The sequence below is a fragment of the Schistocerca gregaria genome, chromosome 5, assembly GCF_023897955.1.
Source record: "Schistocerca gregaria isolate iqSchGreg1 chromosome 5, iqSchGreg1.2, whole genome shotgun sequence".
Taxonomy (NCBI): Eukaryota; Metazoa; Arthropoda; class Insecta; order Orthoptera; family Acrididae; genus Schistocerca; species Schistocerca gregaria.
In genome coordinates this window covers 96,161,904-96,177,451 of record NC_064924.1, presented here as the reverse complement: position 1 = coordinate 96,177,451, position 15,548 = coordinate 96,161,904, and the positions used below count along the sequence as shown (strand labels likewise).

At 42.8% G+C, this 15,548-nt stretch overlaps 1 protein-coding gene across 2 annotated transcripts in view; it reads right to left on the bottom strand.

Annotated features, from left to right (window-relative positions):
* LOC126272403 (acetylcholine receptor subunit alpha-like) overlaps positions 1-15,548 on the bottom strand; it is a 272,215-nt gene that overhangs the window by 53,859 nt on the left and 202,808 nt on the right. For both annotated transcript variants that reach the window (XM_049975231.1, XM_049975232.1), the window contains exon 6: positions 8,896-9,052. In XM_049975231.1, the coding sequence (XP_049831188.1) occupies positions 8,896-9,052 (157 nt within the window). The remainder of the gene's footprint in view (positions 1-8,895; positions 9,053-15,548) is intronic.

The window sequence follows — 15,548 nt, the reverse complement described above, 5'->3', positions numbered from 1 at the left end:
CAAAATTGTACACCTTGCAGTATCAAAAATAGAAATTAATTTTTATATTGTAACTGAAACACTATGCGGAAACTTTCTTGAGATTCACCTGGAAAACACTGTATAATGGACACACTAAGCAGCAAGTCCAGTTCATAATAATTCACTCTTCAAAATACCTAGAATGATATAGATTTGAATGGTTCCTGTGGAGGTGTGATTGTACAGACAAAATGTCAAAGCCACAGCTCTGGTGATCAACAAAATTTTGATTGTGTTGCCACATATATAAACCAAATGACCTGATGGTGTCCAGACTAGATGTTAGAGATTTTTTCATGTGGAAGTGATAGCTGTCAAAATGCCCTTGATAAAATGGAAATGCTTTGTGGCTAGGGCCTCCTGTCAGGTAGACTGTTCGCCTGGTGCAAGTCTTTTGAGTTGATGCCACTTCAGCGACTTACGTGTTGATGGGGATGAAATGATGATGATAAAGACAACACAACACCCAGTCCCTGAGTGGAGAAAATCTCTGAACCAGCCGGGAATCGAATCCAGGCCGTTAGGTATGACATTCCATCGGGCTGACCACTCAGCTACCAGGGGTGGACTAATGCTCTTGATGGTAAGTGGGCTTGAGATCTGCTTTGAGGTAAAGAAGCACCAACAAATATGTGGCATGACATGGCTGTCTGTGTATGGGCCATCTATAGGGTGTTACAAAAAGATACGGCCAAACTTCCAGGAAACATTCCTCACACACAAAGAAAGAAAATATGTTATGTGGACATGTGTCCGGAAACGCTTACTTTCCATGTTAGAGCTCATTTTATTACTTCTCTTCAAATCACATTAATCATGGAATGGAAACACACAGCAACAGAACTTACCAGCGTGACTTCAAACACTTTGTTACAGGAAATGTTCAAAATGTCCTCCGTTAGCGAGGATACATGCATCCACCCTCCATCGCATGGAATCCCTGATGCGCTAATGCAGCCCTGGAGAATGGCGTATTGTATCACAGCCGTCTGCAATACGAGCACGAAGAGTCTCTGCATTTGGTACTGGGGCTGCATAGACAAGAGCTTTCAAATGCCCCCATAAATGAAAGTCAAGAGGGTTGAGGTCAGGAGAGCATGGAGGCCATGGAATTGGTCCGCCTCTACCAATCCATTGGTTACTGAATCTGTTGTTGAGAAGCGTACGACCACTTCGACTGAAATATGCAGGAGCTCCAAGGTGCATGAACCACATGTTGCGTCGTACTTGTAAAGGCACATGTTCTAGCAGCACAGGTAGAGTATCCCGTATGAAATCATGGCGGTGAATCGAGCAAGTACAGTACATACTGACGAAACTAAAATGAGCTCTAACATGGAAATTAAGTGTTTCCGGACATGCGTCCATATAACATCTTTTCTTTATTTGTGTGTGAGGAATGTTTCCTGAAAGTTTGGCCGTACCTTTTTGTAACACCCTGTATATGAAACTTTCCCAGCCCTATAAAATTCGAAACCCATTGTCTCTTTCAGGTTCATTGATGGTATTTTCATAAACTGGACCCAGGGTTAAGACATCCTATCCTCACCCTCATCCCCTCCTCCCCCATTCAGTTCACCTGGTCTTCCTCAGCCCAACATGCCACCTTCCCAGGTGCTGATCTCCTCCTCTTTGATGACTCCGTCCATATCTCTGTCCATATCAAGTCCACTAACCATCAAAAGTATATGAATTTGACAGCTGTGACCCCTTTCACACCAAAAAATTGAACTCGCACAATCTGACCGCATGAGGATAGTGTATCTGCAAAGACAAGAATTCCCTTGCCCAGTACGCTGAAGATCTCACAAGCACCTTAACTGCGACACTATCACCCAAACCTAGTCCACAAACAAAATTTCCCATGTCATTTACTCACACATCTCTAAATCTTCTTTCAGCCCCAAAAACCAGTAGCAAAAGAGCACCCCCTCATCACCCCAGATTGGAGTAACTGGACCATGTACTTTGACTGGGTTTTATAGTTCATCAGTGTGCCTGCAAATGAGGAGCATCCTGCCCACTGCCCTTCCCATCAGTTATAAAGTAGTATTCCATCACCTACCCTACATAATTAACACCCTGGATTACCCCTATACCACTCGCACTCCTAAACCCTTGTCACATGCCTCATATTTATGTTGCTGTGGAAGAACCAAGTGCAAGACATGCCTCATTCACCTGCCCAAAACATAATAACCCAGTACCATCACAGGCTTTTCTATTGCATCAGAGGGAGGGCCACACATGAAAGCAACCATGTCATGTACCAAATCTGCTGCAATTTCTGCACAGCATTTTATCTGGCCACAACCACCATCCACCTTTCCCCAAACTTCCCTCCCACTCCCTGTCTCTTTTCCCTCCTCACCCATTCCACCAAACCACAACTTTCCATGCCTATTTGCTTCATGTCCTGTTTTGCTATCTTCTGGGACAATATAGTGATTTGTAAGAATTAAGTACGAGGTGCATTCAAGTTCTAAGGCCTCCGATTTTTTTTCTCCGGACTCGAAAGAGATAGAAACATGTGCATCGTTTTAAAATGAGGCCTTGTTCATTGTCAATATGTCCCAGAGATGGCAGCACCATACGGCAGATGGAATTTTACCGCCAGCGACGAGAATGAGAACTGTTTTAAATACTTAAAATGGCGACATTTTCCTTACTTGAACAGCCTGCAATCATTTGTTTTCTGAATTTGCGTGGTGTGAAACCAATTGAAATTCATCGACAGTTGAAGGAGACATGTGGTGATGGAGTTATGGATGTGTCGAAAGTGCATTCGTGGGTGCAACAGTTTAATGAAGGCAGAACATTGTGTGACAACAAACCGAAACAACCTCGGGCTCGCACAAGCTGGTCTGACGACATGATCGAGAAAGTGGAGAGAATTGTTTTGGCGGATCGCCGAATGACTGTTGAACAGATCGCCTCCAGAGTTGGCATTTCTGTGGGTTCTGTGCACACAATCCTGCACGACAAACTGAAAATGCGAAAAGTGTCATCCGGGTGGGTGCCACAAATGCTGACGGACAACCACATGGCTAGCTGTGTGGCATGTTGCCAAGCAATGTTGATGCACAACGACAGCATGAATGGGACTTTCTTTTCGTCAGTTGTGACAATGGATGAGACGTGGATGCCATTTTTCAATCCAGAAACAAAGCACAAGTCAGCTCAATGGAAGCACACAGATTTACCGGGGGGGGGGGGGGGGGGGGGGGAGGGAAAGACAGAGAGAGAGAGAGAGAGAGAGAGAAAGAAATCGGGTGGCCGCCAGTGCTGAAAAAATGATGGTGTCCATGTTCTGGGACAGCGAGGGCGTAATCCTTACCCATTGCATTCCAAAGGGCACTACGGTAACAGGTGCATCCTACGAAAATGTTTTGAAGAACAAATTCCTTCCTGCACTGCACTATATTGTCCCAGATGCGCATGTGCTGTTTCACCAAGACAACGCACCCGCACATCGAGCTAACGTTACGCAACAGTTTCTTCGTGATAACAACTTTGAAGTGATTCCTCATGCTCCCTACTCACCTGACCTGGCTCCTAGTGACCTTTGGCTTTTTCCAACAACGAAAGACTCGCTCCGTGGCCGCACATTAAGCAGGCGTGCTGCTATTGCCTCAGCGATTTTCCAGTGGTCAAAACAGACTCCTAAAGAAGCCTTCTCCGCTGCCATGGAATCATGGCATCAGCGCTGTGAAAAATGTGTATGTCTGCAGGGCGATTACATCAAGAAGTAACGCCAGTTCCATCGATTTTGGGTGCATAGTTAATTAGAAAAAAATCGGAGGCATTAGAACTTGAATGCACCTCGTATATGTAGAACATTTTCCAGAGGACTGTTCAACAGTCTTTATATTGCCACACTTTACCTTAATGGTACTTGTTGCTAATCATAAAAATCTGTTTCCAGTGAAATTTAATTTACAGATCCACTATAAAAAGATATAATAGCAAGAAGAGAAAAAGGCTATATCAACATGGGCTGGAAATGCATTGTTACTGATTTATTCGATCTTCAGTTCTGACAAACTGCACTGTATGTCTGCAACGCCAGATGTTTGACTCCAGTTACACATCAGAGGAAATATTCAATGTGACCTCCTCCTTCTTGAATACAGGTCTCCATTTTTTGCCTCATTGAATTCCACACACAATAAAAATTGGCTGATGTACTAACTGACTAAAAAACTGCTTAATGTGTGCATGGAGAGTAGATTCATCCACAACAGCAGCTAAACATATGTGAGAGACTTTATGTGTACCCACAGATGAAAGCCCATGGGGTTTAAGTCAGGCAAATGGTGTGGCCAAGCTATTGGTCCACTTCTACCTATCCGCCACTCAGGAGAATGAGCATTCAGGTGCCTCTGGGCAGACAGACTGAAATATGTGGGAGCACCACCATGCATGAAATGTATTTGTCAATGGGATGCAAGTGGCATGTCTTCTAAGTTCCCAGCCAATGCAGCACACATGAAATTTGTTTAGTTCTGTCCAGTTAGTCTTCCTGGAAGGATGTAGGGCCACTAACAATGACTGCACAGGTGATAAAGGAAATCCTCTGTTGGTAACAAGATGGATATTTGCAAGGGGATTTGTGCACACCCACATGTTCTGGGTATGCAAATTCTAGATTTTGTCTCTTGTGAATGCCACTTCATCTGTGCATAAAATAACAGCTGAAGAGTTGATTGTCACAACACGTTGCTGCAGGAACCACAAGTAGAACAATTTTTGGAGGATAATCCACAGGAGAAAAGGTTTGTACGTGCTGCAGATGGTATGGAAACAGCTCATTTTCACATTTGTGTTGATACCAGAACTTCCTTCCACAGGGTTGAGCAGACCTTCCTCATCCTCTGGTGTTGAATGACTTGGCCAACCCCCATTCCCTGGAGGATGTGTGGAACTCATAGAGGCAGCAATGAATGCCTTCAAATGTCTTTCGGTTTGGTAATCTGCACAATGAGTAGTGTTCTGGTACAAGTGTCATGCCCCCATTCCATTGACATCTGTTAAACTATAAAGGTAATGCATGACCATGAGCTCTTGGTTGGTTTACATTTCCAGGCATGGGTACAGGCAATTTCAAACCACCCCCTACACACTTTTACTAATAGCCACAGATACATTTAATGTTCCAAGTCCTTATTTGTCATTTCATAGCAGACTGCATGCCATAATTACAAACCACCAATATGCCGACAGCAACAGATTTAATTGGCAATCACTATACTTCATCTATGCATTGCTTAGGATATTCAGCTCCATGTCGCATTGATTCATAATTTGATTACTTGTGCAACACTTGTAAATGGTGCTGCACAGTTTCCTCCGACAAACACCACTTGTCAGCATGCACATGCTTGAATAACTCAGTAACTCTGCAGTTATGAACCCATGTTAACACAGCCTTTTCTCTTCTTTTTAAATGAGGAATCAGTTCCTGGTGCTTTGTCAGTGTGCCATGGGTCCTGATAAATGCTGAAGGCATAAAGGACCTAGACCTGCCTTACCTGGGTAGGAGTTTGCTAATACCCAAATTGCTAAGGTATGGGCTTCTAAGTGCCAGCAGTCCACTCTAAACATAAGGTCTATCTACGGTTCACTGGCCACCATGTGGTTTGGAAGTGGAAGGCTGCATCAAGGGTAGATGGGTTTTGGTTTAAGCATAGAGACTGTGTGCAGGATACAAATCTCCAGAAAAAAAACTCAGCTTCAAGTTGAGAAATGTGCTGATCTGCTGGGTGGCTGTTAATCAGTAACAGTCATTGGTAGAAATGTGTGGAGCATATTCCAACGAAACCTGCATAAGTCTTATCTAGATGGCATGCAATATTCTCAAGGAAAGAGATGCTATTGGTAAGGACATGCAAGAGCTTGTAGTCTCCAATTCCAACGAAACCTGCATAAGTCTTATCTAGATGGCATGCAATATTCTCATGGAAAGAGATGCTATTGGTAAGGACATGCAAGAGCTTGTAGTCTCCAATTTTACCACCATGGTCATTCTTTGATAAATATGTGGCATATAAATCAAAGTATTGTTAACACTAGAACCATGGAAGTGGTCAAATTGACAGTTTTGTAATTTTGTCTGTACAACAACTCCATCCACAGGCTTTTTGCCTCTGGAATGTACAAAAACTTAGTTAGTTTCACATTCCGTAGATCATTCACATGATAAATTATGATGGCGTGGAACAAGCCATTTTACATTCATGCAGAGCAAATTAATTTGTGAATATAGCTACATGCTGGACATTTATAAATTTTGTGGTTTTGTATTGTATTGTATTGTTTTATTATTATTATTATTACTAAATATACAATGTTGGATTAGTCATTCCTACCCACTACCTTTTCAACATTATAATAAAAGAAATTCTTCTACAGAATAGAAAGTGTTGTCAAGAAGAAATATTTTCAGTTTGTTTCCATATTTTACTTTGCTGTCTATCAGACATTTTATACCACTTGGTAAGTTATCAAAAATTATAGTTGCAATATTGTGCACCTCTTTTTGTGCTGAAGACAATCTTAATGTAGACTAGTAATTGCCATTTTTCCATCTGGTATTTTGATTAGGTTCATCATTGTCCCTTTTGAACTGCAGTGGATTATCTACATTACATTTTATGAGCTAGTACGTATTATGTGAAGCAGTATTCAGAATGCTCAACTCCTTAAACAGATGTCTACAATATGATAATGGGTAAGCACCACATATTATTCTTAGAGAATATTTTTGAGCAATGAAGACTTTCTTTTGTAACAATGAGTTAACCTAGAACATTATTCTGAATGAAATTATTGGATGAAAATATGCGGAATACATCAATGTACTGATTTGTATCTCCTCATGTTTTGCAACTACTGTAAACATGGCTGAACTGAGTTTTTTTTAGGAATTCCAAAATGTGGTTTTTCCTGTTTAAATTCTCAATACATGGAGACCTAAGATGTTGCAGAATAATGACACTGGTTGGCATGCAACAACCAAAACAGGATGATATGAAAGAAAGACAAACATCAGAACCCAGATATTTTTCGCTCTGGAAATGACCTCAGTAAAGATTGCAAAAATGTTTTATTATACAGTTCTTTTAGTGTTGCAAAATGATATGACTGCATACCCAAAGAGAGAACAGAATGAATGAATGAATGAATGCACAGAAACATGCACAAGCTTATATCACCAACGAAATGTTGTAAGCACCACAAAATACATTTTCTAGCAGTACAGAGAGCCCATGCAAATACATAAATATCAAACAGCAAATAATTAAACCCTTCCATTGGTCATTATGTACACAATTTTTTAAAGGAAGTTTCTTATTCTTGAAAGGGCAGAACTCTTCAGAATTAGCATGCAAAATTTAGTAACTAACAATAACTAATGTTTTATTATAACACTTAGTGTAATGAATTCTTCCTGATCTTAAATACTGTATGCCACAATATAACATTGGAAGCCAAAGTGTAACACCAATGAAATGTAACTTAATGGTTCCTATAATTCCCAAAGTTAGCAACTATATGTATGGCAAAACTAAATGATCTCGTTTATAGGAGCAGGGGAGTGTCATAGGACCGTTGCTATTCACAATATACATAAATGACCTGGTGGATGACATCAGAAGTTCACTGAGGCTTTTTGCAGATGATGCTGTGGTGTATCGAGAGGTTGCAACAATGGGAAATTGTACTGAAATGCAGGAGGATCTGCAACGAATTGACGCATGGTGCACGGAATGGCAATTGAATCTCAATGTAGACAAGTGTAATGTGATGCGAATACATAGAAAGATAGGTCCCTTATCATTTAGCTACAAAATAGCAGGTCAGCAACTGGAAGCAGTTAATTCCATAAATTATCTGGGAGTACGCATTAGGAGTGATTTAAAATGGAATGATCATATAAAGTTGATTGTCGGTAAAGCAGATGCCAGCCTGAGATTCATTGGAAGAATCCTAAGGAAATGCAATCCGACAACAAAGGAAGTAGGTTACAGTACGCTTGTTCGCCCACTGCTTGAATACTGCTTAGCAGTGTGGGATCCGCACCAGATAGGGTTGATAGAAGAGATACAGAAGATCCAATGGAGAGCAGTGCTCTTCGTTACAGGATCATTTAATAATCGCGAAAGCGTTACGGAGATGATAGATAAACTCCAGTGGAAGACTCTGCAGGAGAGACGCTCAGTAGCTCGGTACGGGCTTTTGTTAAAGCTCCAAGAACATACCTTCACCGAAGAGTGAAGCAGTATATTGCTCCCTCCTACGTATATCTTGCGAAGAAACCATGAGGATAAAATCAGAGAGATTAGAGCCCACACAGAAGCATACTGACAATCCTTCTTTCCACGTACAATACGAGACTGGAATAGAAGGGAGAACTGATAGAGGTATTCAGGGTACCCTCAGCCATACACCGTCAGGTGGCTTGCGGAGTATGGATGTAGATGTAGATATAGTTATTTTAAGAGATCAAAATATGGTTTTTCTGGTTTAAGTTCTCACTTACAAGTGGTCCTAATAACTTTGAACCTTCCACCTTATTTAATGACTCCTGTCAGTTTGTTAGTTCATCAATCATGTTACACATCCTGGAGTAAGAAATTGAACAGTATCAAAGTTCTGGGCAGGGGATTACATCTTTCCTTAACTTTTGATTGAACTTACTAAAAATTTATGAACAGTAGAGATCCAATATTTGGCTTGTTCATTGCATACCTGGCACACCCTTCCTTCAAGTTTAAAAGTTGGAAATTAGGTGTTCTTGCTCTATCATACATGGCATTAAATGAAAATATGCATCATAAGAAATATCAATAACAAAATTTGAGTTATACACACCTACACCCACTACCACTACTCGTATTTCATGGCCTGTTGCATGTCGTTTCATGGTGAATTTGAAGCCAAGACTTGGCCAGCTACCATGGCCTATTAAAGATGTCTCTGCCTTGATCACATCCCACACACGATCCTTCTCCATGTGAGTTGTATCAAGCTGTAAGCAATAACAACTCTGTATATTGAAGAAACTACTATGTAAACTAACACATACAAAACGACGTTCAGTGGACGCAGTTACACACATTAAAAAAGTTTTGCATCACCCCAGTTCCCAGAACTCATGAAGATAGAAGTTGACTGTGGATATTGTATCACAGACACTGTCCTTTTGACTGTTCAGAGATGTCACTAAACCTGCACAAAGATGTAAACAACCATGCACAAGCAGCGCCTATTAGAAGGAGTGGGTCTGGCAGCGGATCAGTTCCAGTCATAGTTGTCTGTAGTTCAACTATGCCTAGACAGTCAGTACGGTGGATCCATCATGTCTGCATTGTTACTTTGTGCTAGGAAGGGCTCTCATCAAGGGGAGTGTCCACTCATCTCAGAGTGAACCAAAGTGATGTTGTTTGGACATGGAGGAGATACAGGGAGACAGGAACTGCAGGCTGCCCAAGCACTACTATGCAGTGGATGACTGCTACCTATGGTTTATCGCTCAGAGGAGCCCTGACAGCAACGCCACCATGATGAATAATGTTTTTCATGCAGCCACAGGACGCCATGTTATGACTCAAACTAAGCACAATAGGGTGCATGATGCGCAACTTCACTCCTGACATCCATGACGGGGTCCATTTTTGCAACCACAGCACCATGCAGCAGTACAGATGGGTCCAGCAGCATGCTGAATGGCCACTCAAGATTGGCATCACATTCTCTTCACCAGTGAGTGTCAAATATGCCTTCAATCAGACAATCATCGAAGGCATATTTGGAGGCAACCCGGTCAGGCTGAATGCCTTAGACACAATGTCCGAGTGCAGCAAGGTGGAGGTTCTCTGCTGATTTAGGGTGGCATTATGTGGGACTGACGTACACTAATGATAATCATGAAAGGCGCTGTAATGGCTGTAAAATACGTGAATGCCATCCTCTGACTGATAGTGAACCATATCGGCAGCATATTGGCAAGACATTCATCTTCACAGATGACAATTCATGCCTTCATCATGCACATCTTGTGAATGACTTTCTTCAGGATAATGACATCACACGACTAGAGTGACCAGCATGTTCTCCAGACATAAAACCTATCAAACATGACAGGGATAGGTTGAAAAGCACTGTTTATGGATGACGTGACCCGCCAACAACTCTGAGGGATCTACACCGAGTTGCCGTTGAGAAGTGGGACAATATGGATCAACAGTGCCTTGGCGAACTTGTGGGTAGTACACCATGATGAATACAGACATGAGTCAATGCAAGAGGACATGCTACTGGGTATTAGAGGTATCGGTGTGTACAGCAATCTGGACCACCACCTCCGAAGGTCTCGCTTTATGGTGGTACAACATGCAATGTGTGGTTTTCATGACCAATAAAGAGGGTGGAAATGATGATTACATTGATCTTTACTCCAATTTTCTGTACAGGTTCCATAACTCTCGGAACCAAGGTGATGCAATACTTTTTTTGAAGTATGTAAAAATGAAACTTGCGCAACCATTTGTAAGATGACTATACTTTCCTAAGATGATACAATTAGTTTGAATGACAGAGGGAAAAATGTTTGCAGCAGATACTGACATTAAGCAACTGAGCTGTCACAGAAATTAATATTAATTTTAAACATTACGGATTTTGTTTATTCAATATATCTTCCATGAATCCATACAGCAACTACTTGCCATGGATGTGGCACATGTCAATATTTTACATGTATTTAGTTACAAATTAACATTAAAAATTGTTTGTCGTTGTTGTTGTGGTCTTCAGTCCTGAGACTGGTTTGATGCAGCTCTTCATGCTACTCTATCCTGTGCAAGCTTCTTCATCTCCCAGTACCTACTGCAACATACATCCTTCTGAATCTGCTTAGTGTATTCATCTCTTGGTCTCCCTCTACGAGTTTTACCCTCAACGCTGCCCTCCAATACTAAATTGGTGATCCCTTGATGCCTCAGAACATGTCCTACCAACCGGTCCCTTCTTCTGGTCAAGTTGTGCCACAAACTCCTCTTCTCCCCAATTCTATTCAATACCTCCTCATTAGTTATGTGATCTACCCATCTAATCTTCAGAATTCTTCTGTAGCACCACATTTCGAAAGCTTCTATTCTCTTCTTGTCCAAACTATTTATCGTCCATGTTTCACTTCCATACATGGCTGCATTCCATACAAATACTTTCAGAAATGACTTCCTGACACTTAAATCTATACTCGATGGAAACAAATTTCTCTTCTTAAGAAACGCTTTTCTTTCCATTGCCAGTCTACATTTTATATCCTCTCTACTTCGACCATCATCAGTTATTTTGCTCCCCAAATAGCAAAACTCCTTTACTACTTTGAGTGTCTCATTTCCTAATCTAATTCCCTCAGCATCACCCGACTTTATTCGACTACATTCCATTATCCTCATTTTGCTTTTGTTGATGTTCATCTTATATCCTCCTTTCAAAACACTGTCCATTCCATTCAACTGCTCTTCCAAGTCCTTTGCTGTCTCTGACAGAATTACAAAGTCATCAGTGAACCTCAAAGCTTTTATTTATTCTCCATGGATTTTAATACCTACTCCAAATTTTTCTTTGTTTTTCTTTACTGCTTGCTCAATATATAGGCTGATTAACATTGGGGAGAGGCTACAACCCTGTCTCACTCCCTTCCCAACCTCTGCTTCCCTTTCATGTCCCTCGACTCTTATAACTGCGATCTGGTTTCTGTACAAATTGTAAATAGCCTTTCACTCCCTGTATTTTACCCCTCACACCTTTAGAATTTGAAAGAGAGTATTCCAGTCAACACTGTCAAAAGCTTTCTCTAAGACTACAAATGCTAGAAATGTAGGTTTGCCTTTTCTTAATCTTTCTTCTAAGATAAGTCGTAAGGTCAATATTGCCTCACATGTTCCAATATTTCTACGGAATCCAAACTGATCTTCCCCAAGGTTGGCTTCTACTATTTTTCCATTTGTCTGTAAAGAATTCCTGTTAGTATTTTGCAGCTGTGGCTTATTAAGCTGATTGTTTGGTAATTTTCACACCTGTCAACACCTGCTTTCTTTGGGATTGGAATTATTATATTCTCCTTGAAGTCTGAGGGTATTTCGCCTGTCTCATACATCTTGCTCACCAGATGGTAGTGTTTTGTCAGGACTGGTTCTCCCAAGGTCGTCAGTAGTTCTAATGGAATGTTGTCTACTCCCAGGGCCTTGTTTCAACTTAGGTCTTTCAGTGCTCTGTCAAACTCTTCATGCAGTATCATATCTCCCATTTCATCTTTATCTACATCCTCTTCCATTTCGATAATATTGTCCTCAAGTACATCATCCTTTCATAGACCCTCTATATACTTCTTCCACCTTTCTGCTTTCCCTTATTTGCTTAGAACTGGGTTTCCATCTGAGCTCTTGATGTTCATACAAGTGGCTCTCTTTTCTAAAAAGGTCTCTTTGATTTTCCTGTAGGCAGTATCTATATTACCCTAGTGAGATAAGCCTCTACATCCTTACATTTGTCCTCTAGGCATCGCTGCTTAGCCATTTTGCACTTCCTGTCGATCTCATCTTTGAGACATTTGTATTCCTTTTGGCCTGCTTCATTTACTGCATTTTTATATTTTCTCCATTCATCAATTAAATTCAATATCTCTCCTTTTACCCAAGAAGTTCTAGTAGCCCTCGTCTTTTTACCTACTTGATCCTCTACTGCCTTCACTACTTCATCCCTCAGAGTTACCCGTTCTTCGTCTACTGTATTTCTGTCCCCCATATGTGACAATTGTTCCCTTATGCTCTCCCTGAAACTCTGTACAACCTCTGGTTTAATCAGTTTGTCCAGATCCCATCTCCTTAAGTACCCACCTTTATACAATTTCTTCAGTTTTAATCTACACTTCATAACCAATAGATTGTGGTCAGAGTCCACATCTGCCCCTGGAAATGTCTTACAATTTAAAACCTGAATGAGATTTTCACTCTGCAGCGGAGTGTGCGCTGATATGAAACTTCCTGGCAGATTAAAACTGTGTGCCCGACCGAGACTCGAACTCGGGACCTTTGCCTTTCGCGGGCAAGTGCTCTACCATCTGAGCTACCGAAGCACGACTCACGCCCGGTACTCACAGCTTTACTTCTGCCAGTATCCGTCTCCTACCTTCCAAACTTTACAGAAGCTCTCCTGCGAACCTTTCAGAACTAGCACTCCTGAAAGAAAGGATATTGCGGAGACATGGCTTAGCCACAGCCAGGGGGATGTTTGCAGAATGAGATTTTCACTCTGCAGCGGAGTGTGCGCTGATATGAAACTTCCTGGCAGATTAAAACTGTGTGCCCGACCGAGACTCGAACTCGGGACCTTTGCCTTTCGCGGGCAAGTGCTCTACCATCTGAGCTACCGAAGCACGACTCACGCCCGGTACTCACAGCTTTACTTCTGCCAGTATCCGTCTCCTACCTTCCAAACTTTACAGAAGCTCTCCTGCGAACCTTGCAGAACTAGCATTCCTGAAAGAAAGGATATTGCGGAGACATGGCTTAGCCACAGCCTGGGGGATGTTTCCAGAATGAGATTTTCACTCTGCAGCGGAGTGTGCGCTGATATGAAACTTCCTGGCAGATTAAAACTGTGTGCCCGACCGAGACTCGAACTCGGGACCTTTGCCTTTCGCGGGCAAGTGCTCTACCATCTGAGCTACCGAAGCACGACTCACGCCCGGTACTCACAGCTTTACTTCTGCCAGTATCCGTCTCCTACCTTCCAAACTTTACAGAAGCTCTCCTGCGAACCTTTCAGAACTAGCACTCCTGAAAGAAAGGATATTGCGGAGACATGGCTTAGCCACAGCCAGGGGGATGTTTGCAGAATGAGATTTTCACTCTGCAGCGGAGTGTGCGCTGATATGAAACTTCCTGGCAGATTAAAACTGTGTGCCCGACCGAGACTCGAACTCGGGACCTTTGCCTTTCGCGGGCAAGTGCTCTACCATCTGAGCTACCGAAGCACGACTCACGCCCGGTACTCACAGCTTTACTTCTGCCAGTATCCGTCTCCTACCTTCCAAACTTTACAGAAGCTCTCCTGCGAACCTTGCAGAACTAGCACTCCTGAAAGAAAGGATATTGCGGAGACATGGCTTAGCCACAGCCTGGGGGATGTTTCCAGAATGAGATTTTCACTCTGCAGCGGAGTGTGCGCTGATATGAAACTTCCTGGCAGATTAAAACTGTGTGCCCGACCGAGACTCGAACTCGGGACCTTTGCCTTTCGCGGGCAAGTGCTCTACCATCTGAGCTACCGAAGCACGACTCACGCCCGGTACTCACAGCTTTACTTCTGCCAGTATCCGTCTCCTACCTTCCAAACTTTACAGAAGCTCTCCTGCGAACCTTTCAGAACTAGCACTCCTGAAAGAAAGGATATTGCGGAGACATGGCTTAGCCACAGCCAGGGGGATGTTTGCAGAATGAGATTTTCACTCTGCAGCGGAGTGTGCGCTGATATGAAACTTCCTGGCAGATTAAAACTGTGTGCCCGACCGAGACTCGAACTCGGGACCTTTGCCTTTCGCGGGCAAGTGCTCTACCATCTGAGCTACTGAAGCACGACTCACGCCCGGTACTCACAGCTTTACTTCTGCCAGTATCCGTCTCCTACCTTCCAAACTTTACAGAAGCTCTCCTGCGAACCTTGCAGAACTAGCACTCCTGAAAGAAAGGATATTGCGGAGACATGGCTTAGCCACAGCCTGGGGGATGTTTCCAGAATGAGATTTTCACTCTGCAGCGGAGTGTGCGCTGATATGAAACTTCCTGGCAGATTAAAACTGTGTGCCCGACCGAGACTCGAACTCGGGACCTTTGCCTTTCGCGGGCAAGTGCTCTACCATCTGAGCTACCGAAGCACGACTCACGCCCGGTACTCACAGCTTTACTTCTGCCAGTATCCGTCTCCTACCTTCCAAACTTTACAGAAGCTCTCCTGCGAACCTTGCAGAACTAGCATTCCTGAAAGAAAGGATATTGCGGAGACATGGCTTAGCCACAGCCTGGGGGATATTTCCAGAATGAGATTTTCACTCTGCAGCGGAGTGTACGCTGATATGAAACTTCCTGGCAGATTAAAACTGTGTGCCCGACCGAGACTCGAACTCGGGACTTTTGCCTTTCGCGGGCATGTGCTCTACCATCTGAGCTACCGAAGCACGACTCACGCCCGGTACTCACAGCTTTACTTCTGCCAGTATCCGTCTCCTACCTTCCAAACTTTACAGAAGCTCTCCTGCGAACCTTGCAGAACTAGCACTCCTGAAAGAAAGGATATTGCGGAGACATGGCTTAGCCACAGCCTGGGGGATGTTTCCAGAATGAGATTTTCACTCTGCAGAGGAGTGTGCGCTGATATGAAACCGGGCGTGAGTCGTGCTTCGGTAGCTGAGATGGTAGAGCACTTGCCCGCGAAAGGCAAAGGTCCCGAGTTCGAGT